This window comes from Odocoileus virginianus, chromosome 14 (genome assembly GCF_023699985.2).
Source record: "Odocoileus virginianus isolate 20LAN1187 ecotype Illinois chromosome 14, Ovbor_1.2, whole genome shotgun sequence".
Lineage (NCBI taxonomy): Eukaryota > Metazoa > Chordata > Mammalia > Artiodactyla > Cervidae > Odocoileus > Odocoileus virginianus.
Window position 1 is genome coordinate 58,747,909 of NC_069687.1, and position 27,958 is coordinate 58,775,866.

The window sequence follows — 27,958 nt, forward strand, 5'->3', positions numbered from 1 at the left end:
TGGAATAGGGCTATTGGAATTTAGCCCTCTCTTTCTAAATCCCATGTATAGGCAAGGCATTTTCGTGGGCCTTTCAGACAAAAATGATAGGAAAATATCAAATATATACAGCACAGAAATTATTTATCTGGAAAACAAAAAAGTGAATACCCTACTCTCATACCAAGAGTGCCAATGGTACTTACAGGTAAGATGGTAAATGAAGAAGCCTGACTCCCAAATCTGGAAGAGAATGAGTGATTCTCCATCCTTTCTGTTTAACTTTACATCTGTTACCTGTTCTTTTGATATTCATGGTTAAGGTATTTGAACTTCAGTTCAACTATTTAAATAAATAAAGCTCTGAATGAGAAACTAAATGAAAACTATAACCTTATACTTTCAAAGGCAGGTCTGGCTCAGTCTCTGTGGCTCAATCATCATCCTAAAGGATGATGCTGTTAAAACGCTGCACTCAATATGCCAGGAAATTTGGAAAACTCAGCAGTGGCCACAGGACTGGAAAAGGTCAGTTTTCATTCCAATCCCAAAGAAAGGCAATGTCAAAGAATGCTCAAACTACCGCACAATTGTACTCATCTCACACGCTAGTAAAGTAATGCTCAAAATTCTCCAAGCCAGGCTTCAGCAATACGTGAAACATGAACTTCCAGATGTTCAAGCTGGTTTTAGAAAAGGCAGAGGAACCACAGATCAAATTGCCAACATCTGCTGGATCATAGAAAAAGCAAGAGAGTTCCAGAAAAACATCTATTTCTGCTTTATTGATGACACCAAAGCCTTTGACTGTGTGGATCACAATCAACTGTGGAAAATTCTGAAGGAGATGGGAATACCAGACCACCTGACCTGCCTCTTGAGAAACCTGTAAGCAGGTCAGGATGCAACAGTTAGGACTGGACACAGAACAACAGACTGGTTCCAAATAGGAAAAGGAGTATGTATGTCAAGGCTGTATATTGTCACCCTGCTTATTTAACTTATATGCAGAGTACATCATGAGAAACGCTGGGCTGGATGAAGTACAAGCTGGAATCAAGATTGCCGGGAGAAATATCAATAACCTCAGATATGCAGATGACACCACCCTTATGGAAGAAAGGGAAGAGGACCTAAAGAGCCTCGTGACAAAAGTGAAGAGGAGAGTGAAAAAGCTAGCTTAAAACTCAAAGTTCAAAAAATGAAGATCATGGCATCCAGTCCCATGACTTCATGAGAAATAGATAGAGAAACAAAGGAAACAGTGACAGACTTACTTTCTTGGCTCCAAAATCACTGCAGATGGTGACTGCAGCCATGAAATTGAAAGACACTTGCTCCCTGGAAGAAAAGCTATGACAAAACTAGAGAGCGAATTCAAAAGCAGAGACATTGCCCAAGGTTTGTCTAGTCAAAGGTATGGCTTTTCCAGTTGTCATGTATGGATGTAAGAGTTGGATTATAAAGAAGGCTGAGCACCGAAGAATTGATGCTTTTGAACTGTGGTGTCAGAGAAGGCTCTTCAGAGTCCCTCGGACTGCAAGGAGATCAAACCAGTCAATCCTAAAGGAAATCAGTCCTGAATATTCATTGCAAAGGCTGATGCTGAAGCTGAATCTCCAATACTTGGGCAACCTGATGCGAAGAACTGACTCACTATTAAAGACCCTGATGCTGGGAAAGATTGAAGGCAGGAGGAGAACGGAACAACAGAAGATAAGATGGTTGGATGGTATCACTGACTCGATGGACATGAGTCGGAGCAAGCTCTGGGAGTTGGTGAAGGACAAGGAAGTGTGGTGTGCTGCAGTCCATGGGGTCACAAAGAGTGGGACACGACTGAACTGAACTGTTACTTTCAAAGTCTGAAGCTCCTGGTAACAAAAGTCTAACATCTACATCTCTATGGGCTTCCCTGGTGGCTCAGAGGGTAAAGTGTCTGCCTTGAATTCGGGAGACCTGGGTTCGATCCCCGAGTTGGGAAGATGCCCTGGAGAAGGAAATGGCAACCCACTCCAGTACTCTTGCCTGGGAAAGTCCACGGACAGAGGAGCCTGGTAGGCTACAGACCATGGGATTGCAAAGAGTCACATACGACTGAGCAACTTCTACATCTCTGCATCAGTGAGACTGAGAAACCCAGGTTTCAGATATGTAAGGTCCCTTGAGAGGGCTCCAGGACCATTTGCTCATCTAGGAAGCTGATGTCCAGGGAGTTCATTAATTCCAAGTTACCGATAAACAGGAACCCAGGAAACTGGTCCTGAAAACACAGGTCCTAACCTTTCCTCCCACTGTGATTCCTTCAGGGTCTTTTCAGCACTTTTCCCTCCATGACTATGTATTTTTAACTGGTGAACCTCTGCATATGCTTGGTTTTTCTGGGTTTAGTTAAATTCAGGTCACTTTATTAAAAGGTATTTAGTACTCACTGTTTATTCTGGTTTATTACCTAGACTGCCTCAGGAAAAAGAACTAGCACAAAGAGGCAAGCTGGTCTAGCTGGTGAGCCTCTGAACTTGAATTCTGGCCTTCATCCACAACCTAGAGCTCGGACTTGTCATACAGAAACAATCAGTTATTCTTCCTAAGTCTTAACTTCACAGATTCTGAGAGCTAGCAGGACTTTATGGAGAGCACCTAGTCTATCCTGGTGCCAGGATATCAGGCAGGCCCTAATGTAGGTATGTTTTGCAGTTGTTCTTTCTCCGAAGGTCTGTGGTCAGTAGGCCTAAGATGTGATGCAGCAAATCTGGAAATAGATATGTCAACAATGAAGGGGCTAAAGAAAAACTCACCCCCTTGCTGTCTTCTAAATGTACTTCAAGTACTTCTATCAATGTACCAGACATTTCCTCATTAACTGAGGTTCAATTTTCAGTTCATTTTTGACCTTCCTTGTTTTCTAACTATATTTATCCTGTCACTAACCCTACTGACTTTTCCTACTTATGTACAAAATAACTCTCTTCATTTCCACTGTCAACTACTGCAAGACAGGACTTTTATCACCCTAAGTATAGACAATAAATTTCCTCCAACAGTTAATCTCTTTCAGTCCAAAATTTACTGTTACTAATGTTCTTGAAATACTTTTATGATACACACTGCTCAGGAATCTACTGACAACCAACAATCTTGCAGAAGTGTTAGTTGCTCAGCTGTGTCCGACTGTTTGTGACCCCACTGACTGCAGCCTACCAGGCTCCTCTGTCCATGGAATTCTTCAGGCAAGAATACTGGAGAGGGTTGCCATTCCCCTTTCCAGGGGATCTTCCTAACCCAGAGACTGAACCTGGGTTTCTCGCATTGCAGGCAGATTCTTTACCATCTGAGCCATCAAGGAAGGCCCCCAAAATATGCTCCTCTGTCCATGGAACTCTCCAGGCAGGAATACTGGAATGGGTTACACTATTCCCTTCTCCAGGGGATCCTCCTGTCACAGCGATTGAACCCAGGTCTCCTGCACTGCAGGCAGATTCTTTATTGTCTGAGCCTCCAGGGAATAATCTTGAGGCTCTTTTTAAAAGTACTTTTTGAAAAACTAATATACATAGGCCTTGATGGACTTGATGTTTGTAACAGATATTATTCCACATGTATGCAGTGTGCCAGGAGTTCTGAGAAGTGAAAGTATTAGTCAAAGTATATGTGTGTTCATAATTTTGATAGTGAAAGTCGTTCAGTCGTGTCCAACTCTTGTGACCCCATGGACTCTGCAACCCCATGGACACTCCATGGAATTCTCCAGGCCAGAATACTGGAGTGGGTAGCCTTTCCCTTCTCCGACGGATCTTCCCAACCCAGGGATTGAATCCAGATCTCTCACATTGCAGGCAGATTCTTTACCAGCTGAGCTATCAGGGAAGCCCAAGAATACTGGAGTGGGCACCCTATCCCTTCTCCAGGGGATCTTCCTGACCCAGGAATCAAATCAGGGTCTCCTGCATTGCAGGTGGATTCTTTACCAACTGAGCTGTCAGGGAATGTTGCCCAAGTTTTCTCTACAGAAGTTGTACCAGTTTACATATCTACTAGCAATGTATGATGCTGCCAGCATGCTGTTCTCTCTATAATCTGCCTTACTCCCGGGTAGGCCCCTATAAATCCCCAAAAGTTAGTTCTCACCCTACTCTATTTTATCTAGTTTTATCTAGTTATCCCCAGCCAATTTATAAACTTTCTGATTGTAGTGATTTATATCCTTCCTTTGAACATTCCACAGTTCTGGCAAATTAAAAAGCATTTCTCTTAAACCTTCTATTTGCTTTGGAATTTCTTTTATAAACAGAGATGAGAATCATTTCTCTTACAGACTTGAAATCCGAAATTCTGTCAGGACAGTTTAAATTTGTCTTCAATGGAAAAAGAGTGATTACTGACTTTCATGAAAGCAATCTCGCTTCATATCCGTTATAATCTTCCCTCTACCTTATTTCTGTCTTATTTCTAAATATATACTGGGCTACCCTGGTGGTTCGGTCAGTAAAGAATCTGCCTGCAATGCAGTAGTCTACCTGCAGCACAGGAGACCCAGATTTGATCCCTAGGTCAGGAAGATCCCCTGGAAAAGGAAATGGCAACCCACTCCAGTATTCTTGCCTAAAAAATCCCAAGGACAGAGGAGCCTGGTGGGCTACAGTCCATGGGGTCACAAGAGTCAGACACGACTTAGCAACTAAACCATCACCATATGCCAGGCATTCAATACATATTTCTGGAATTGATCTTGCTCCTAATTTCATTATTAATATTTATGTATGTATGTGTGCACATATACAGACACACACTGTATTCTAAAATTGATATGGAATGCAGTAGTCTAGGTAAAACAACTTTGAAAAAAGAAAAGAACCAAGTGGGAAGCCTTCCACTACCTAATTTTAAGACTGACTATAAGACACAGCTGTAAAGAGAGTGCAGTACTGGCATCAAGAGAGACAAGGGAAACACACCCCTGGCCTCCAGCGGTCAGGACTCCATGCTGCCACTGCCAGGGACACACGTGCTATCCTTGGTCAGGGAACTGAAATCCTGCATGCTGTACAGAGCGGCCGAAGGGGGAGAAAAGACAGGAAATGGAACAGAGATCGAAGGAACAAAACAGTTCAGAAGGAGACTCACTCATCTAGACTCAACTGATTTCTGACCAAGATTCAAAGATAGTTCAGCACAGAAAGAATAGTCTTCAACAAATGGTTCTGACAGGACTAGGTTTTTCTTATGCCAAAAATTTAACTTGGACCCTTACCTCATACCATATTAAAAAAACTAATAACTTAAAATGGATCATAGACCTAATCGTGGAACCTAAAACTATAAAACTTCTCAAACAAAACACAAGAGAAAAATCTCTGTGATGTTGAGTGAAGCAAAGATTTCTCATTTGACACCAAAGGCATAATTTAGAAAAGAAAAACTATTAATAACAAACTGGACTTCCATCAAAAATAAAAACTGCTCTTTGAAAAATACTGTTAGTGAATAAAAAGATAAATAAAATTACAAGAGAAAACGTTTTCAAAAACTCAATAATGAGAAAACAAGTGATTCAGTAAAAGACGCGATAAAAGATTTAAACAGATACTTCACCAAGGAGTTACAAGGACTGAAGATAAGCACATGAAAAGATGCTCAATATCAAGCAAATATTTACACAAAACCACAGTGACAGTGAGACACCATTAAACACATGCTAGCATGGCCAACTCTGCTGGCAAAAATATGTAGGCCCTGGAATTGCTGTTGGGATTGTACAATGGTGTGAACACTCTGGAATGTATACCTACCACATGCTCCAGCCTTCCACACGTAGATATTTACCCCAAAGAAATGAAAGCATATGTCTCTACAAAGACCTGTCCACAGATGTCGGCAGCAGCAGGGATTGCTTTGGACTCTGAGGTTAAGGGCCTCCAAGGACCCATTCATTACTGCAGAGAAATCAGAGAGCAATGTGTGAGATCACTCTGGGCAAGCTGGGTGGAATGTTAGAACCAAAGCCAGGAAAACACCCTTGAAGGTTACCTCTACACTCCTATTACCAGGCTCCAGGCCGAAATAACAAGATCAGTATAGGGAAAGAAGTGCAAAGTCAGGAGTGGAGTCTCCATGGGACTTTGGCAAGGTGTGGACGATGCTCCTGACAATCTGGTATCCTCTCATGCAGAGCCATTAACAGTTAACTCTCTCCCAGGCTGTGTTAAGGATGAGCAAATAAGAACTAAATAAAGCACTTGGTAATTTAAAGTATGAAACCGCTCCTAAAAAATGCTCTAAGACTCACTCACTGCCCCTTGGGCTCTTTGCTCTTTCCTTAATAATGTTCAAACATGATGAGATCTGGCAGTATGCTAACAGAAAAGATTTTAAATTTCCTTTTAGTGCTATAAAACACAATCTCTATGCCCTCAAAGAAAAATCACTACTGCTTAACTCATGAACAGTGTTCCCTCCTAATAAACTCCCACGCTCCCCTCTTCTTACAGGCAGAAATGGATTCTTACAACATAGGCCTGGGGTAGTGTACTCACCTTCTAAGGTACCATGTGTATATTTTTGCTTATTGAAAAATGAAGCTATTTTGGTTCTTCCTTTTCAAGGCTGGCTGCCAACCTGGGACCTGGAGACGTGCAGGCTGCCATCTGCCTCGCCCCAGCTGTTCCTGACCTGCCATCCGTCTCCAACTGGGGACGCCTGGTATATGCCAGGTCAGTTAAGCCATGGATGAAAGATGCCCGAGGCCCAGGTACAGTGTGGATGAAAATGCTGGCAGCATACTGCCTGCCATGCAACCTTGACTTCCTCTCATTAATGGGTGGCACGCCACTCTCCGTGATAACACAGAGAGCTGCATTCTGAGAAAAACAGACCTTCTCATGGAGCTCTGCGGCGATCTTTTCTCATTCTGTGACAATTAATGAAGTATTCCCGACATTTTTGTTAAAACCTGAAAGGCTGCCTTTTTAAAAAATGTATTCTTAAAATAGAAAATGCTATATAGATGTTAGAAATTTCTATCACTTATCCTTCAGGACTGACCATTTATGTTGCAGATAAAATTATCAGTTTAGATTATTGATGCATGAATAGTAAAAGAAGCAAGTTTAATTTCATGCATCTCTAAACTGCCACCATGCTAAAATGATTTGAATGTCTAAATATGCCTTTAAAAATGTAATTTGCAAACATCCTCAGTGAAGAGGAGGATGTCTCACAGAAAGAAGGAATTTTTATGGCTTGGGTCTGCATTCTGTCAATGCAGTAATCAAATACTAATACAGCCGCTGTTAAAGCTTGCTATAAACTGTGAAAGCAACATCTTTTAATGGTGCCACAATTTCACCGATGACAGGCAGTTTCACCTCCTGAAAGGGACACACAGAGCCTGCCTGGGGCTCGCCTGTCTGCATGTGAGCCGCAACACCAACCTGGAGAGTCTTGAGCTCAGAACTACCGATCAGGTGGCCCAGGAAAGACACACTGCCTTACCACTCTAGTTTCCATGGAATTCTTTCTGCCTCAGGTTTCCTAAAAATAAGCTGTAACCCCATCTGAAATCCTTATCAATTCTTGCGCTGGGAAAGCACCGCCTTGGTTTTTCTAGCCCTGTCCCGCTGCTGACATTTCACCCTGTGGTTTCCCTTCTCACTGCAGGACAGACATGGCTTACACGCACGACTTCTACGCTGAGCATGCTCAGTGACTCTCCATCCCTGAGTCAGTCTCTGAGTCAGCAAAATCAAGATGCAGATCAGATTCCTTTTACTGATATGGGACATATAAAACTGTACTTAACAAATGTAGAGCATGGATCGGCAGTCACCTTCTCAAGCTCACCAGCACTGAGCAGTCTCCTCCTCTCAGCTGTCCTGGGCTGGGCTGGGCTCTTACCTTTCTCTTCCGTGCCAACCTCTGCCGCTACTGTGGGTGGAACACTGAGGCTTCTCTGCAACTTGGGGCTGGAGTGGGGCAAGTGGTGATGATACTACAATCTTGTGCAAGCCCATCCTAGCACTGCTTGGACAGCAGGGCCTCCCCAAATCTCACTTTTCACCAAACCTCTTCTGCTCCAGTGGGGAGACAAGAGACTGGCTGTATCTAAACTTTCATGTATCACCCATATGCCTATCTTACTCTAGAAGGTTTAACCTAAAGTAAGAGCAGAAAAGCTTCTTCTCAACACAGGCTTCCCTGGTGGCTCTAGAGTAAAGAATCTGCCTGCCAATGCAGGAGACAGGGGCTCAATCCCTGATCTGGGAATATCCCACACGGTGTGAAGCAACAAAGTGCAGCACAACCACTAAGCCTGTGCCCTGGGGCCCGTGGGCCGCAGCGACTGAGCGCATGTGCCACAGCTACCGCGGTCCCCGGGCACAGCCTGCGCTCTGCAACAAGAGAGGCCTGCCCACTGGAACCAGAGGAGCCCTGCTAGCCCCAACTAGAGTGCCCGAGTGTGGCAACAAAGACCCAGCACGGCCAAAAATAGATAAATAAAGTTATCAAAAAAAGAAAAAGAACTAGAAAACTTCAAAAGGCCTAGGGGAAGAAGTAGGAGTAAGTCCAAGTAAAAGGCCTTCACAGTGAGGTTTGTAACATTTTTTGCAGCATGAACTCTCAGGCAGTCTGATGACACCTTCTTGAATAATGAGTTAAACACAGGGTTACCAAGGAAACCAGTTATAGTGAAACACAATTATCAAAACATCAAAAAGCCCCTGAGATATGGTCACATGTGCTTCTCCATTAATAAAGGAAATAACACTAGCCGGCAACAGTTTAATTATAAATACAAGTTCTAGGCAGTGATGAGCATAATTTGTCAAGATCCTGGCAACAAATGCAATGAGATATAAGAAAATCAATATAAAAAGATATTAAACAATCTTTATTGATGAGAAAGACAGACACTGCTAACAGTCTGCTATCAATGTTCACAACTGAAGACAATGCTAAATATTACTGGAAGGCAAGTGAAAATGAAAATGTAATTTTATTCTCATCTAGGTTCACAGACTTCCCCCTTGAATTCTCTCCCGCCAGCATGATCCATAAAGCAGCTGGAGGCACAGCTTTTCTGGCTGAAGCAGCAGCCAAGGGCTGGGGGCAGAGCTGCCCGGCCTGTCCCACACAGCCTGCTGCTCTCCAAGACTCTCACCGAGGCCCCTGTGAGGGACCAGCTCGAGGGCTCCTTGGAGGACAGTTTGCAAGCCACTCATGAAGGGATTTATCACTCGGCCTGCTGAGAGGATCTTGCAACAGCAGGCCTGTGCCTACTGTCCTAACCTCCCAGCCACATTATACACAGTTTATGAAATCCCCGGCTCAAGTCCTTCTTATCTTGATTTATGTTGGTTTTTACTTTTTATTCTCTCATTTTAATCATGTTTATTTTGCACAGCCCAACAGTTCTTAGCAGGTTTTATTCTCTTGTTTCTTAGCTTTCATATTTTATTTACTTCAATTTAGCTTTTTTACTATTTTACTCATTTTTACTCTTGGGTTTGTTGTAGAGTATTATCAAGTTTTTTTTTTTTTTAATTTCTTTATTGTCAACCTATATGGCTCCTAGAATTAACTGACTTAATCATCTTTAGTTCACATTATTCTTTTGTTTAAAGCATGATTTCCCTTTCCTTAGTATTTGCACTTTTTACTTACAAGTAGCAGGGCAGAAGTTGTTCAAAAGGTTGTGAGCCCTCAGAGAGGAGGCTCAGGTCCCAAACAGGGGTGGTTGAATATTTGCTCTCCCTCCTGCTATCTGGGGCTTCCCTCATAGCTCAGTTGGTAAAGGATCCATTTGCAATGCAGGAGACCCCGGTTTGATTCCTGGGTCACGAAGATCCGCTGGAGAAGGGACTGGCTACCCACTCCAGTATTCTTGGGCTTCCCTTGTGGCTCAGCTGGTAAAGAATCTGCCTGCAATGTGGGAGACCTGGGTTTGATCCCTGGGTTGGGAAGATCCCCCAGAGAAGGGAAAGACTACCCACTCCAGGATTCTGGCCTGGAGAATTCCATGGACTGTATAGTCCATGGGGCCCCAAAGGGTTGGATAGGACTGAGTGATTTTCACTTTCACTTTCCTGCACTCTAAAAAGCAGCCTCTGTATTTCTCCTTAAAAGATGCCTGGGACTCTTTAATGTTGATGCCCCCAAACTTTTAAACCTGTGTACTCCAGGAGATTCAAAGACTGTGTCTCTGCTGGGATGAGAGGATGGTTAACATGCTGGCATGTGCCGGAAACACCCTGAACTGTGGGCTTGGAGCTGCTTACTTGTGCATCTGCTTAATGACAGATGCTCAACCAGTTCTCCATGGACCACTCCAGGTTTTCGAACTTCTCCACCTCTCTTAGACCTTATGTAATCACTGGGAAGACCTGATCACCAAAGATGTGGAGATGCAGACATTGCACTCTGCTCGCAGAGCCTGGTCTCTGCAGGCTGAGGCAGGAGACGATTTGCACCAGTGTCAGAGGTGGCAGCCAGCCTTCCCCTCAAAGAGACCTCCTGGGAAATGAGAAATCCTCCAGGCTGGCCAGCAAGAGAGTGTTAGTTGCAGGATTAATAAATTGCTCCTATGTTTCCATATCCTCCACTGTTTACTCCGAGATGACACCTGTGTGAAAATGCTAGGCACCGCAACCATGCATGCTGACAACCTAACTGGTGGAAATCCCACAGGCTCTTGGGGTCCTCAGGATTAATACTCCTGATTTCAATTAAAGGAGAGAAACCCCAAGAGTTCATAACTTGACCTGTAACTTTGCTGAGGCATTACTGTGTTTTGTATATCCCTTAAGGCTGGAGAGCAGATGATACTCAGCTGATGAACAAACACTGGCCAACCTCCATCATCTAAACCTGATGCAGCTTTATGGCGCTGTACCAAGTCTTACACACAGACAACAGTAATATCATCAAGTCACAAAGACATTTCTTAAAAAAAAAAAAAAAAAAAGCTGAGTAAAATAGAGCTATATTTTCGTGGCAATGGGAGGACAAAGAACAGAAATAAAAGAGTGATTAAGTCATGGTGAGAACACTAGTTTTGATTAAGCAAAGGATGGAATGTCAAATTAAACAATGGCTTAGATTTAAGATGAATAACAAGAGTATCCTACATGACCTAAGTAAAAATAGGAAATAGAGATTTTATGACTTTTAATAAGACTACAGGTCTCACAAAACTGGACATGATATGAAGAATTAATCACAGAAGGTCTTTCAGGAGGACTGAAATTTCTCAGTTAAACTTTAATGTATGAAGACAATAACAGTGTCTAACTTATTCATCATTGCACGCCTAACACTTTGGATAAATTCTGGGCACACGATGGGTGCTCAATAAATACACGCTGAAATCAGTTCTATGCTTCAGAGGTAGAGGTAAACTTGGGACATATTTCTTCTAAGACCATGGCACTATGTCTTGAATGGTTCCTATTTATAAATTGGAACTATTTTCTGCATTTTCCCATGAACAAAGCAAACAAAGGTGCTAGCCCAAATGCACCTTTCACCAGAGGCAAAAACAACTACCAAAGGAGGCCTACAGTGTCAAAGATCCACTAAAGGAAGGTGGATGTCTTGCTCTCGCCAAGGAATTCATCTGTGTTTACTTTAATGAAGGGTAGGAAAAAAGTGTCAGTGGCTGAGTCATGTCTCTTTGCGACCCCCTGGACTGTAGGCCACCAAGTCCCCCTGTCCATGGTATTCTCCAGGCAGGACTATTGGCATGGGTTGCCATTCCTTCTCCAGGGGATCTTTCCGACCCTGGGATCAAACTCAGGTCTACTGCAATGTGGGCAGATTCTTTATATCAGAGCAATCTGGGAAGTCCAGGAAGGGTAGGAGGGCATTTGCAATGATCATTGCAGGACCTAGAATTTAAGCTTAGGGCACTGTGAAAGGCAGTCTTAGATTCAAAATAATTTAAGGTTAGGAATCTCATCTACCTGAAATTTATATTTAAATAGAAAACACCAAAATGATGGCAGAATCTACCCAATTCAGAAAGAAAACAAAAAGAAGTCTCACTGTTAGTTAGCAAAATCACATACGAAAAAATTGGATACATTTTGATTAATCTAAAGAAGGCTTTAAAAAATATACCCAGATGGAAATAACTGAAAACTCTCTTGACCAAAAAAAAGTTAAGATCAAATGGAAATTCTAATGTAACGCTTACTGGAAACGTTTTAAATTTCTGTTTGAGTCTTTTCTCACTGCCTAGGAATTGGAATAAATCAGGCTTTTAAAATCACAATAAGGAATCACATGAAAAGTCAGTTGTAAGGTATCACTTTGACAGTTTTTGATAGACAAAAAATCAACTACAAGAATAAATCATAATTTATTTGATCAATCTTTTACTTAATGAGCTTTAGGTTATTCCAGTGTTTAGTGGTATAGATGGTGCTTTAATGAACATGTTTCTCTGTACACAGGGGTGAGTATATCTGAAGTTCAATGGAACTGTTCCCAGTTGTGAGAAAGAATGAAGCAATGTAGAAAAAGTTTCGGAACTGTGTTAGTTGAAAAAAGTGCTTAAGTAGGTCCCATTTATTTTTGTTTTTATTTCCATTATTCTGAGAGATGGATCAAAAAAAAAATTATTGCGATGTCAGAGACTGTTCTGCCTATGTTTTCCTCTAGGAGTTTTATAGTGTCCAGTCTCATATTTAGGCCTTTCATGTATTTGGGGCTTATTTTTGTGTATGGTGTTAAAGAATGATCTTTAAAAAGTTTCATTTTTAACATGCAGCTGTCCAGTTTTCCCAGCACCATTTATTGAAGAGACTGTCCTTCCAACATTGGGTAGTCTTGCCTCCTCTGTCATAGATTGATTGACCACAGGTGCATGGGTTTATTTCTGGGTTTTCTACCCTGTTCCATTGATCTGTATTTTTATTTTTGCACCAGCACCACACTGTTTTGATGACTGTGGCTTTGTAGCACAGCCTGAAGCCAGGAGTCTGACTTCTCCAGCTCCACTTTTCCTTCTCAAGATTGCTGTGGCTGTTCAGCGTCTTTTGTGTCACCATACAAATTCTAAACTCAAAAGCTTTTGTAGAGCAAAGGAGCAATAAACAAAATGCAAAGACAACCCACAGATCGGGAGAAAATATTTGCAAATGATGTGACTGACAAGGGATTAGTCTCTAAAATTTACAAAGAGCTCATGGTGCTTAACAGCATCAAAACAACCCAATCAAAAATGGGCAGAAGTCCTAAACAGACATTTCTCCAAAGAAGACAAACATATGACCAAGAGATACATGAAAAGATGTTCAACACTGCTAATTATTAGAGAAATGCAAAATCAAAACTACCTTACACCAGCCAGAATGGCCATCATCAAAAAATCCACAAATAATAAATGCTGGAGAGGGTATGAAGAAGAGAGAAGTCCCTTCCACTGCTGGTGGAAATGTACACTGGTAAAGCCACTATGGAGAACAGAATGCAGGTTCCTTAAAAAACTAAAACTGAGCTACCACATGACCCTGCAGTCCCACTCCCCAGCATGCATCTGGAGGAAAACATGATCCAGAAAGAAACGTACACCCCAAAGTTCACTGCAGTGCTATTTACAACAGCCAAGACATGGAAGAAACCTATATGTCCATCGACAGAGGAATGGATAAAGACGATATGGTACATATACACAATGGAATGTTACTCAGCCATTGAAAAGAATGAAAGAATGCCATATGCAGCAACATGGATGGATCAAGAGAGTGTCATATGGAGCGAAGTGTCAGAGAGAGGAGGAGAAATATCACCTGAATTTCTTAGACGTGGAATCTAAAAAGAAATGATACAAATGAACTTACTTAGAAAACAGGAGACTTACAGACTTAGGAAACGAACTTATGGCTGTCAGAGGTAAGGGATAGTTAGGGAGCCTGGGATGGACAAGTACACACTGCTATATTTAAAACGGATAACCAACAAGGATATACTGTATAGCACATGGAACTCTGCTCAAGGTTATGTGGCAGTCTGGATGGGAGGGGAGTGTGGGGGAGAATGGATAAATGCATATGTACGGCTGAGGCCCTCTGCTGTTCACCTGAAACTATCACAACACTGTTAATCAGCTATATCCCAATATAAAATAAAAGTTTAAAATTAAAAAAAAAGGAAGAAAATAGGTGCTGAATGGGGCTTAAAAAGTGTATTTCCAGCTAAATAAAAAAGGGAGAGAAGAGATAGACAGACATATTTTTCTCTCCTATCAGAGTAACAAAAATCCAGTAGTATGAAAATACCTCTGTTGGGCAAGCTTTGGCAAAGTTACTGAAAATAAATATGTATATATGTCAATACATATGTATTATTACATCTACATATGTATATTAAATATACATACTTATGAGAACTGTGTGCAAAATTACTTACGTAAAAGATTATTAATGGTTGTGTTGTACATGATACAAAAAGTAAAAACAACATGAAGGCCCTACAGTAGGGAACTGATTTAAATAACATATTCAGGACTTCCCTGGTAGTACAGTGGATAAGAATCCACCTGCCGATGTAAAGGTCACAAGTTCAATTCTGGTCCAGGAAAATTCCACATGCCTCGGAGCAACTACGCCCGTGCGCCATGACTAGCAGAGCCTGCACTCTCTAGGGCCCCACAAGCCACAACTACCGAGCCCACAGGCTGTGATTACTGAAGCCTGCATGCCCAGAGCCTGTGCTCCACAATGAGAGGTCATCACAATGAGAAGCCTGCACACCAGAATAAAGAGTAGCCCTCACTCACCACAACTAAAAAAGCCTAAACACAGCAATGAAGATCAAGCACAACCAAAAGTAAAGAAATAACATAACATATTCATAGTAAGGAATATGATGCAGTTATAAGAAAAAAACGACTAAGCTCTCTACACACCGATATGGAAAGATCGCCAAAGCACAAACTTTAAAAGCAAGATACAGAACATTATATACAGTACTTATGACCTTCCACTATTAAAAGGGGATGTGAAACAAGAATATACAGTCAAATGAAATGAAAAACTTACTTGTAGAGGTAATACTCTGCATGGTCTATCTCTTCTCGAGATGAAATGTTGTCCACAAACTGAAAGATGGAAAAAGGTATTGAGCCTAAGTCACATACTGACCTTAAAAATAAACCAGTCATTTTATTAGGACAGGGTTCACGCGGTGTGGCTCCACCCTTCATACCACTTTATGCTAATACCAACAAAGAATCTACAGTGGCCCCTCTTTTTCTATATGTAGAACCATCTTGGTTAGAAAAACTGAAAACTACACACGAACCCCGCTCCAAACAAGAAAGGGCTCTTCTTCCTCTATAATTAGTCACTGATATTTTCCTTTATCTTTAAATATTGATACTTTCTCTGTTTTCCAAGCTCCAAATACATGGAAACACAACAGTTCAGAAGATGAAGACTCTAATGGCTGAAAAAACATGACCCAAAAGAGGAAAACCTAAATTTAGAGAACTTGATTTTATATCCATTTTTCCTATCTGATTTGGTCTGCTACGGACCAGTCAACTTGCTACTGTCTACCAACCAAGTCTCCTTTTGACCCACAAAATACCCCAGTGTGTTCCTTAACTCTAAACCCGAGAAACAGAAAAGACTCTTCTGGGGATGAATTCTACTCTAAACTAAAGACTCAGAGGCAAAAAGGATGAAGTAGGAAATAATGGATATAGTGAATAGTTAAGACTTCAGGAGGACGGAGAGGAGAGTAGACGGGAGACTTCTGGGTCCTCTTTGGAGGACTTAATAGATTTGATTTAGAAATCTTATTAAGGGGCAGATAAAATATGGTTCAAACACAGGACCCAAGATTGAAAACTAGTTCTTCTGACTGCATGCTGTGTGGCATAAACAGATGACACAACTTAGCTGCTTATCTGCATAAACAGGATAAAGGCACCTGAACTGAAAGTATGAAGCTCCAACAAGAAAATGTATGTGAAAGCTCTTACATCACAGTTCTTTGAACTTTGAAGTGCTGCCTAAGCAAACACCAGGCACATGGCTACAGAGGTTTTACCCGTCACATAAGGGATGAGCCAGGGGTCTTTCAGCTCCTCTCCAATACGAAAATTACAAGGTCATGATCAAGCTGAACAGTTTGATATTTTCCCACTAAAAGCAGAGAAAAAGGACTGAGACTAAAAGGGATGATGGTTTCATTTTTCCTCTCCTGGATTTAACAGTCTTTTCAATTTTATGGTGCCATTAATTTCTACAAAGAGTTTTCACAACTAAGATCTCAATTTAGCATCACATAAGCCTTGTGAGGAAGACACTACCATCTCCATACTGAATGAGGAAATTGAGAGAGGGCCCAGTTGCCCAATGTCACAAAGGAAATTCATGAAGACAAGATGAGGTCTATTTCTGGGAGGCAACAGAAAAGAACTCTGATGCCACAGAGATCTGGGTTTAAAGCCCAATTTTTCCACCTATGAACTATGTAAGATTGGGAAAGACATCAACCATTCTGAGTCTTACATGCAAAATGGAGATAACAAGGCTTATCTCATATGGCTGCTATGAGAATAGTGAGATAACGTTAAGAAACCAGTACAACGGCTGGCATAGAAGCTCATCAGTAATGGTCAATGGATCAATTTCTATTCTTGATTCCTAGTCTAAGATCATTCTCCCATCTAATGCTCTGTAGCAGCCTAAAATTAAGTCTTTTACAGACTTTCTCAACTACCAAATGTACTTCCAATATTAACAAGTGAATATTACCACTTTAAAGAGTATAGCAACTTTGAAAAAAATGATGGCATCATATCACATCCTGGAAAATTAAGTTAGATAAACAACACTGATCACTGACATCAGAGTCTGATAAATTTATTACCTTTTGTTCCTGTCAAAGAAATTTACTACTTCATCATAAAATATCTATTAGTAATTATAAAAACATATGATACTCTGGAAAAATATTTCCTATAAAAGATGGTCTTTATTTACACAGCCTCATCTATATGAATAGTCTTTCTTGCTTGCTTTCTCCTTCTCCCTTGAAAATATAAGTATGTTTTCTTACCCGTGATATTGTTAAAGAACTAACAGGCAGCTTTCTCTCATACGTTTTATCCATCAAAGATGCTAGATCAGCTGTGAAGACAAAGAAGCAAAAAGAACCTTGTTAACTATACATATTTCTAAAGAAAAATCTAACAGATGCAGCTCCTGCCAGATGGCTGTCAACATTATGAAGTCAGTATTAAAAGGGATGCTCTTTTAAAAAATTATTAATAAATTAAAGAGAATAGAGAAATATTAGTATAATTTTTTAAAAAGTATTTACTTGATTGGAGAAAGGATTGTTTAAAAAACCCCAGCATAGATTTAGCTTTTTAAAAATGGACCTGTAAAATATCTCTGGAAGAAGACACAAGAAAGTGTTATTACTGACAGACTCCAGGGAAAGGAATTAGATGGTAGTGGCCAAGAAAAGGAGATTCTTCAATGCTTACACATTTGTTCCTTCTGCATTTTGAACCAGATAAACAAACTGATATTAGCTGTTCAAAAATGTTTTCAGTTGGAACTTATGAAATTACTTTTACACATCCCTTGGACAAATCAGATGGCAAGGCACTCTGGCTACAATGAGTGATTTTCAGCCTCAACTATTCCTATTCTGGATCCTTTTACCAGAACATCCATACACACACTTGGTATTCCTAAGATTACACTGTTATCTCAGAGTCCAAAAAGATCTAGAATAACAGGCAACACAGTCTCCAAAATAATTACTTCATGCCTTCTCACTGCTTCTAGAACTTACAGTCCGTGTGCTCCTTCCCTTTCTCCTCTCCCTCTCAGCCCACAGCTTGCGTCTTACTTCCCTACGTATAAAACAAAAGCCATCTTGGGCACCCTATCCTATCAGGTCTACCAGGCTACCAGCATCTGTGTCCACAGACTCTGCCTCCATTTTTTTTTTTCTTTTCCTAAACAAAGGATATAGTTCATTAAACAAACAAAAACCAAAAATGGCCAACATTCCCTGTGACCCTCTCCTCTCTCTCCCGCTCTTTCTCGGCCCCGCGTCCAAGGAGCCTCCCCAATGCCACTGTCACCACTTCCCTAGTGCCAGCCTCTCGGACCCACTGAAGTCAGACTGGGTTCCTCACTCTGCCGACACCAAAGTCCACCTCCACTTCGTTAAATCCAGTGGTTAATTCTTCATCCTCATCTTACCTCACCTTTCTCTGACAATAGTTGAGCATTCTGTCCTTCATGAAACGTTCTTTTTCTCTTTCCTGGGTTCCTTTGCAGGATCTCCTCCTCTTGACTTCTTGATGCTGACGTGCCCTGAGGAGCAGACTCCACCATCTGCTCACTCCATGGGTATCTCATTCTCTCCCTCCACATAGCTTTAATCATCATCTACAGACTCCTGACTGAACACGTATATGCCGACCCTGACTTCTGCCTGTAACTCCAGACTTTTACTTCCAACTGCATAGGTGACATTTCCGTGTGGTATCTTAATATTGCTTGTCTTCTTAAATCTCCAACCTTCCACTCCAAACCTGCTTTCCTCCAAGCCTTTCCCATCTCATTAAATGGCTGCATGTTAACTGGCTTATTCAGGCCAAAAACTAAGGCATCACTGTTGATTCCACTCTTTTTCATACTCTGCAACCATGTAACAGCAAATCATATAAGCGCTAGATCTGAAATTTATATGTGTCACCATTACCACGGCTAACCTCTCACCTCCTGACTAGTCACCTTTACTGTCCCCACACCTACAACCTCATCTCCACAGAGCAGTCTGACTGAGCCTCTTAAAAGATAAGCCAGATCCTGTTATTTTCTTGTCTCAGCCAGCCAACAGTTTCCTATCACACTTGGAATAAAATCCAGAGGGGCTTCCCTGGTGGCCCAGTGGCTAAGAGTCCATGCTCCCAATGGAGGGGGCCTGGGTTCAACCCCTGGTCAGGGAAACAGACCCACATGCTGCAACTAAGAATGCACAAGCTACAACTAAAGATCCCACACGCTGCAACCAAAAAGATTCCAAGTGCCGCAAATAGGACCTGTCACAGCCAAACAGATGAATATTAAAGCAAAATAATAAAATAAAATCCAGAATATTTTCTATGGTCTACAAATGCCCACACACACTGGTCTATGTTTGTTGTTGGTGGGTTTTTTTTGGTTTGTTTTTTTTTCTGTCTTTTATACTTAGAAGTAAAAACCATGAAGGCTAGGACTTATAATTCACTGACATAGTCTCAGTTCCTGCAAAAGTTCTATGAAGGGCACTCAATATATCTAAGTAAATAAATAAAAGGAATGAAGCAAGGGAGTAAGAAAGGGAGGAGAGAGAGGAAGAAAACAGAAGTAGTTATGCCCTGGTGCTCCATGGGATTGGTCTCAGCCCCACCACAGACACCAAAATGTGCAGACGCTCAAGCCCCACAGCGTCTCTCTGCATCCGATGGCTCACCCAGCAGCATCGTGTGAGCTATACTGAAAACAGTCCGCGCGGATGTGAACCCGCGCAGTTCAAACCCGTGCTGTTCAAGTCAACTCTAAAACTTGGACTTTCAAGTATTTTTTTCCTCCCTGGTGAAAGAAATTAATATCAAGCAAAAAGGCACCAGGGAATCAATTGCTAAGTATTTGTTGAAGACCTATTGCTGTGCACTTACCCAATATTTTTCTCTTTTTTTTTCCCCTGGGGTAATGCTCTCAGTGACTCTAGCTACTAGGGGAAAGAACTGCAAAACCTCTAACACCTGATATGATGTAAGAAGTTACTAATTTCTACCTTAAAGGGGTTGATACCATGTGATTTAAAAATTTTAAAACACAAATACACACACAAAGAAGTCCCTAAAACCTCTTTACACTAAGGCAAATTAATATTGTTAAATCTAACTGTTCACAGAATGACATTAAACAGCATTCCTAAGACACCAAATCTTTATGATCTCTTCATAATCAAGGCTCTTATGTTGAGATGATAGGCAACATAAAGAATCAACTCCCTTTACTCAAAATTTAAATTTTAACCAAAAAAACGCAAGATTTGGATCTACTAGCCGAATTAAAATGACCTCCATTTCTTCGTGGGTTTCATATAATGCACAGTATGTAGCTAAATATCTGGACTGAGTTGGCTTCTTTAGTGTAGAGTAAAGATTCCACTTTAACCTTTTATACCAAGATATCTTCAGTCAAGTGAAATCAACTGGGGCCTCAAAAAAGGCAACAGCTGTAGAGCCAGCATCTGATGAATAATATCTGCATACTATAAGTCAGAGAAAGGTTTACTGCTAAATATAATATGCACCAATCACCTCACATGATAGCAGTGGCATGATGAACGAAGCAGAAAACCGCACCGAACAGGGATGGCCACAAAAGCTGGGGCAGCTGTGGCCTGCAGCAGGCCAGCGCCACAGGCTTCTGGACCGTGGGCTCGGCAGTCACAGTCACACATCACATTTCAGTGAGGGGCCAGCAGCTGCCCGGGTTTTATTCAAAGGGCTGTGCCATAGAAGATGCCTTCTTGCCTGTCACTCATTTCCTTAGGAACACACACTGCAGTGGATGGTTGAGGTCAACGAAGACTCTAAAGGAAAATGGGCCTAAAATTTGAATCCTTCATTTAACAAAACTTAAAGCTGAATAGACAATGGGGAAATATGTCCAGAAAATGAAGTGTGTATTAGTATGAAAATGTTCTTTTTGTTTGAAGGAAAAAAAATCGCTGATAGTCTAAGGACATAAAGGATTTTATTGAGGACCCCCACACTATTCGAAGTATAATCCTGGTTAAGGATTTGAAACCCTGAGAGGCTTTAAGACTTTAAAATGTCAGATTCCTAGGCTTCACACCCAGAGGGCAACTCTAATTCCATAGGTTTGAGGTGAGACCATGGAAACACAAATTTTTAAACAAAATCCCCAGGAGATTGTGAGGTAGCCTGGCAAGCACTTAAGTAAGTTAGTTTGAGAGCTACCATGGAGGGAACACAAAACAAGTCTCGGGTGTTGCTGCTAAGTTTGAAGATAGTATTAAACTCAATTCCATCTCAGCAATAAGGTGGACTGAATAGCTTTTAAAAAAAGTCTCCCTACTATAAAAATAAAACATCTAAATAAAATGTTTAGAAAAACTGTCAAATATATGACTGAGGTTTCAAGAAGATAGGTCTAATCATCAGAGGCTAAAGGCAAGACGGAAACACAAACCTTGCGTGTTTAAGGGACTACTGACGGCGGCGGTCATCTGAGAGCATCAGCAGGCCCCAGTGACACAGAGCTGTGGTTTCAATGACTTTCAGGGGACGGGACAGAACCAAGGCCTCTGTAAGGTGGGAAGCTGTTTCACAGATCATCAGGTAAAGCCAGGACTGCCTAGGGTTATACCTGCAGTGAAGGTGAACTGGAAAGTAATGGACTCCGCAAAGGGAAACAGCGAGGATGCCGTGCCCCGAGGATTCTAAGCCACGAAGTCAGCCTCACATCTCTGAGGCCCTAATCCACACTTCCTATGTCATATGAGATACACCAACTTGAGAATTGTGGTTTAAGTGGTTTAAAAAGTTGATTTTACTACACAAAATTATAGAAAATACATACTAACCTATGATAACAAAGAATACCAGCGGTTTCCTGGGAAGGTGGGCAGAAGAGCAGAAAGGACTACAAAGGAGGAGAGAATGTGGGGGCGGGGGTGACAAGCATGCTTATCATCCTGACTGTAGTGATGATTTCACGGACAGACACACACATACACATGTCAAAGCTCGTCAAAATGCACACTTTGAGTATGTGTGGTATATTCTACGTAAATAACATGTCGACAAAGTTGTAAAAAAGAAATTCAGTAAATTAAAGAGCAGATTAGATACAAGTGAGGTGAGAATTACCAACCTGAAAGATCTAAAAGGAATTACAAGACAGAAGATTGCAGCAGAGATAAATAAAAATGACAAGTATAAAAAGGGCATTAAGAGATATAGAAAATAGAATGTGCTGTGCTTAGTCACTCAGCTGTGTCTGATTTGCGACCCCATGGACTGTAGTCCACCAGGCTCCTCTGTCCACAGGGATTCTCCAGGCAAGAATACTGGAGTGGGTTGCCATGCCCTCCTCCAGGGGATCTTCCCAACCCCAGGAATCGAACCCGGGTCTCCCACATTACAGGCAGCTTCTTTACCATCTGAGCCACCAGGGAAGCCCATGAATACTGGAGTGGGTAGCCTATCCCTTCTTCAGGGGATCTTCCTGACCCAGGAATCAAACCAAGGTTCCTACATTGCAGGCCCAGGGAAGCCCAGAAAATAGAATAGTAAAGTCTAAAATATATTAACTTGAATTTCCAGAAGACATTGTTAATACAGAGAATAGGGAGAGTTGATACATAGTTGATACATGATAAGCTAATAGCTAAGTTTTTTTTTAGAACTGATAGAAATCATCTATTCTCAGATTTAGGAAACACAAAAAATCTCAAGTCGACTAAGTAAAATTAAACCCACACCATGATACATTACACTTAAACTGAAAAATAAGAGAACTAAAAGTAGCCAGAAGGTAAAGAAAAGCAACAACTATACCAACAGGTGTTTTCTCACTAGAAACAAGAGAAAACAGTAGAATAACATGCTGGGAGTAAATACAATCAAAAGAGAATTACACATCTAACAAAACTATCTTTTAAGTTTAATGGAAAAATAAAGACATTTTAAAACAAAAACTGAATTTATTAGCAACGAGTACCACTAAAGGAAATTTTTATAAGTTGCGTTTTTTAGAATACGTATTTTTGGAAGACGGAAAATGATCCTTTAAAAAAGACTTGAGATGCTAGAAAGAATGGTAAGTAAATAAAATTGATTCGGTCTGGGGGAAATTGTTTAAAATAATAATGTCTTATGTGTTTACATGTTTTAAAGGGCAAAACTTTAATATTAGACAGTATCATATGGTTGGGGGTTATGTGACTGGACTAAAGGACAGCAGAGTGTGATTAACCCTAGAATTTAAAGTAAATATATATGCTAGAAGTTATGAAGCAATCATCTAAAGTAGAGTTAGAATGGTAAAATCTACCATTCTGAACGAGCAGAAATAGAGGATATAATTTTTGGAGGGGGGAAATGTAAAAAACAAAAATACCACAACCAATTGAAAAGAAGATAGGAAAAAAATAAAGATGAGATAAATCACAAAATATGGCAGAAATAAGTCCAAATAAATCACTGATCATAAAATGACAATGTAAATGGACTAAACTTTCCAGTTACAAACACAATTGTCAGATCAGTTTTAAAAGTATATAATCCAGCTATATAAATCATATGAACACATGAAGAGCTAAAAATCTCTGTATGAAAAATGTACTAGGCAAAAAAGTGGCTAAAAGAAAGCTGGTGTAGCTATATTAATATCAGACACAATAGATTAAAGTAAAAGGCCTTCCTTTTTCAGGTTAGATGGTCATTACATAATGATCACAAACCCATTTTTCCAGGAAGATAATTTTAACCTGGTGTACATCAAAGTAACACAGCTTCAAAGTATATAAAATTCTGAGAAAAAAATGATAATCTTTTTAATGATCACAAAATCTATAGTAGCGATGTGCTAGGAAAGATGCCTCTTATAAAGCAGGGTAGTCTCTGGGTCAAAGTTGTGACGAGGAAGGTCTCTGAAGGAGAGATGGATCCTCTATTGAACTCTGGGACATTTAGGTGAGAAATTATTAGATGGTTTCAGTTTTTCATGATTTCTGTGTAACTTGTACATCATTGTTAACTATTCAGTCAATGTTAACCTCTTTGTAGGACCATCTGCATACCTTATCTAATTTATATAATTCTTAAAGAACTAGGTACAAGTTATTATTTTATTTCCCAAAAGAAGTGATCTGGAAAACACTGGCTGAAACTCTGTTTTTGTTTCACACATTTAAAAAGAAAAATAGGGAGAGAGGACCATTTCCATGTATGGAAATAATAGAAGGAATTAGAAAAAATTAATCTAGGAACCATTCTGAATATAAATATTTAGATTTCCTTCTATTTGCCTGTCACCAGAAGCTATAAAATAATAAAGGAAAAACTGTGAAGGCAAGCTTTGTACACATAATACTAAGACTAAAGGAAGATGATGCACACAGGCCAGACCCACCTCTAGAATGGTCAACAGATGGTCATTATGAAATTTAGCAAATGAATCTATGTCACAGATATGCAAACAGGAAAGCAGGCCTCAGAAAATCTCCATCAAGCTCCAAGAGCAGGATTTGAAAAACTACTGCAACAAGCCAAAAAGCTCCACAGCTGAAATGACACAGAAAAACTAAACCTCAGCCAATGAGAGAAGTGTCTAGATAATGCGAGAGATGGTCACAGTGCTTGGTTTCAATCTGAATTCCGCTCCCCCACCTTCCCACCAAAAAAAAAAAACAACAGCCAGAAACAAAAAGTCAGTAACTAAAACTAAAAGGTATCCCTTACTTTACTTATAAAATGAAAAAGTCAGAAATAAAATATTTAATTCAGTAGGGCTCAAGAACCTATTCAGTTTAAGTCACCCAGGCTCTTGCCCCTGGCAGGATGATCAAGCGAACTTGTCATGGAACCCAGGGACTTCCCCCAGGAGACCTGCGCTCCTACCACTCAGTTCCCCAGCATGATTTTCTCCTGAGTTCTATTCACTGCAAGCCCCAGCCTGTGATTCAGCAGCTGCTAACTGGCTGATGCTGCTAACTTTCACTCTGTACCTCCCCAGTAGATCTGCACAGCTAATGAAGAAATTTCAGAGACAAAGCTTTAATTTAGTGTTTATTTTAACCAAAGGGAAGCCCAGTACAGAAGCAGTCTAAAATGGAAATCTTCTGATCTGAGTTGGAAAGTTGAAGAACTATCAGGGCTTTACAGAGCCTAACTGGAGAACTAAGGCTCTTTCAATAAAAAATACAAACTGCAATGGATTAAAATGTCTGGAATACATAAGTCCATGAATTCATGCTATTAAAAAAAAATTAAAACCCTCATTGATAACCTTCAGAGGATGGTAGGCAGTCAATTCATTATTTTCAAAGCTGCCTCTCCATACAAACTATAACTCAGGATAACTTAACTGCTGATGAAAAGAAATTTTTAACAAAAATTTTCTGGGTAATAAATGAGGAAGAAATTATAGAAATAAAAGAGCAACATTCTGCAGCTTCTAATAAAATAGTGGATCTAAGCAATGTTCACAAATGGCCTTTAACATTAAAGTGACAGCCAAGTGCTGCGTGCCTCCTGGCAGCAGTAAACGGCACTGCTTATGGAGCACTCATGTCAAAAGAAAAAACAAAATACAAAAAATCTGATCAAGCTTTTCTCTCCAACTGCCAGTTTTACAAGGATGGTATATTAAATACTACCATAAGGATGAAAATGGCAAATCTAGAATGTGGGAAACTACAAAAGATCCATTTTTTTCAAGAAATAGACGAAGAGAAACCTATACATTAAAATCATGTCAACATATTGCAACATATGGACCTTATCTGAAATCCATTTCAACAAACTATAAATTAAAAAGAAGTGTAATAAGACATTTGAGGAAATGTGAACATTGAGCAAATATTTAATAATATTAAGGAATTACTAATTTTTAGTAAGGTATGAGTGATATTATAGTTATATATATATACATATTTTTAAAATCCTACCTATTTTTATATCAAAATAAGTATAAAAAGATCAGATAACATGAATTTGTGAAAAAGTAATCTGGTGAGGTGGTAGGGGCTTGATGAAACAAGACTGGCAGGGAACTGATAACCACTGATTCTGGGAGACACACCATGGGGGTTCATTATATACTATTCCCTCTGCTGCTGCTGCTAAGTCGCTTCAGTCATGTCCGACTCTGTGGGACCCCACAGACGGCAACCCACTAGGCTCCTCCATCCCTGGGATTCTCCAGGTAAGAATACTGGAGTGGGTTGCCATTTCCTTCTCCAATGCATGCGTGCTAAGTCGCTGCAGTCATGTCCGACTCTGTGCGACCCCACGGACAGCAGCCCACCAGGCTCCTCTGTCCATGGGATTCTCCAGGCAAGAATACTGGAGTGGGTTGCCATTCCCATCTCCAACTATTCTCTCTACCTCTGCATGTTTCCATTAAAAGATTTAAAAAGAGGTAAGACAAGGGGGGACACATAACCAGCTGCACTGCCTGGACCTTATGTGCATAATCATCAAAAAATGTATCAGTATTAAGGAAATTTGAACATTGACTTGATATTTCATATTTAAATGATCATTAATACTATAGGTGCTATAACAGTATTAAAAATATCCTTATCTTTTAGAGGTATGTCTCAGACGGTAAAGCATCTGCCTACAATGCGGGAGACCCGGGTTCGATCCCTGGGTGGGGAAGATCCTCTGGAGAAGGAAATGGAAACCCACTCCAGTATTCTTGCCTGGAAAATCCCATGGACAGAGGAGCCTAGTAGGCTACAGGCCATGGGGTCGCAAAGAGTCAGACACGACTGAGTGACTTCACACTCCCTCACTCACTGAAATATTAAAGTTCAACATTCAGAAAACTAAGATCATGGCATCTGGTCCCATCACTTCATGGGAAATAGATGGGGAAGCAGTGGAAACAGTGGCTGACTTTATTTTTTGAGGCTCCAAAATCACTGCAGATGGTGACTGCAGCCATGAACTTAAAAGACGCTTACTCCTTGGAAGGAAAGTTATGACCAACCTAGATAGCATATTAGCCAACAAAGGTCTGTATAGTCAAGGTTATGGTTTTTCCAGTGGTCATGTATGGATGTGAGAGTTGGACCGTGAAGAAAGCTGAGCACCGAAGAATTGATGCTTTTGAACTGTGGTGCTGGAGAAGACTCTTGAGAGTCCCTTGGACTGCAAGGAGATCCAGCCAGTCCATGCTAAAGGAGATCGGTCCTGGGTGTTTATTGGAAGGACTGATGCTGAAGCTGAAACTCCAATACTTTGGCCACCTGATGTGAACAGCTGACTCACTGGAAAAGATTGAAGGCAGGAGGAGAAGGGGATAACAGACGATGAGATGGCTGGATGGCATCACCGACTCGATGGACATGAGTTTGAGTAATCTCCGGGAGTTGGTGATGGACAGGGAGGCCTGGCGTGCTGCGATTCATGGGGTCGCAAAGAGTCGGACACGACTGAGCGACTGAACTGAACTGAAATATTTATGGGTAAAATGATATATACTGTCTGAGATCTGTCTCAAAATCATCCAAAAGATCAGGATGAGGGAATAAGCAGACAGAGAGATGAAGTAAAGATTGGCCATGAGCTGGTAACTGTTGAATAAAAGTGATGGGTAAAGAAGATTCCTTATACCATTCACTCTACCTTTGTATGTTTTACATTTTCTATCATAAAACATTTTAAAAAGTAATAACCTACAGCATTCATTAGAAGTCAGAATAATGGTTTGAAGAGGGGAATGGGAGGCACAATAAGGGCTTCGGGAGTGGTAAGAATGTTCTTTTACACAGGTTTGTTCACTTTGTGATAATTCATCAATCTGTACATTACAAATTGTGCACTCTTCAAAATATACTACAATCAAAAAATATTTTTTAAAAGCAAGAGATCCACTGCTTCAGTGCAAGAGATCCACTGCTTCAGTGCAAGAGAAGACAGTAAGGCAGAGTTGCAAATACTACAGCAATCACTAAGAAACCTATTTCTGAGCAGAAAGACAAAAGAATACTGTATGTATGCATACTAAGTCGCTTAAGTCACGACCGACTCTGTAAGATCATATGCACTGTAACGTGCCAGGCTCCTCCGTCCATGGGTTTCTCCAGGCAAGACTATGGGAGTGGTTGCCTACCCTTCTCCAGAATAATGTATACAGCCCTAAGCAGATGTTAGGATCTGGTCTCGTTTTCCTCACTCTAAGGGAAACTGCAG

General features: G+C 40.7%; 1 protein-coding gene across 3 annotated transcripts in view; it reads right to left on the reverse strand.

Annotated features, from left to right (window-relative positions):
* The window catches only part of MRPS27 (mitochondrial ribosomal protein S27), a 99,961-nt gene that overhangs the window by 58,177 nt on the left and 13,826 nt on the right, over positions 1-27,958 (reverse strand). Inside the window, exons 3-4 of one of the 3 annotated variants that reach the window (XM_020915660.2) lie at positions 17,047-17,117; positions 15,018-15,076 (exon numbers count right to left, since the gene is read on the reverse strand). The exons of 1 other annotated variant lie outside the window; for it this stretch is intronic. In XM_020915660.2, the coding sequence (XP_020771319.2) occupies positions 15,018-15,076; positions 17,047-17,117 (130 nt within the window). The remainder of the gene's footprint in view (positions 1-15,017; positions 15,077-17,046; positions 17,118-27,958) is intronic. One more of the 3 variants, XM_070476797.1, reaches the window with a different exon arrangement.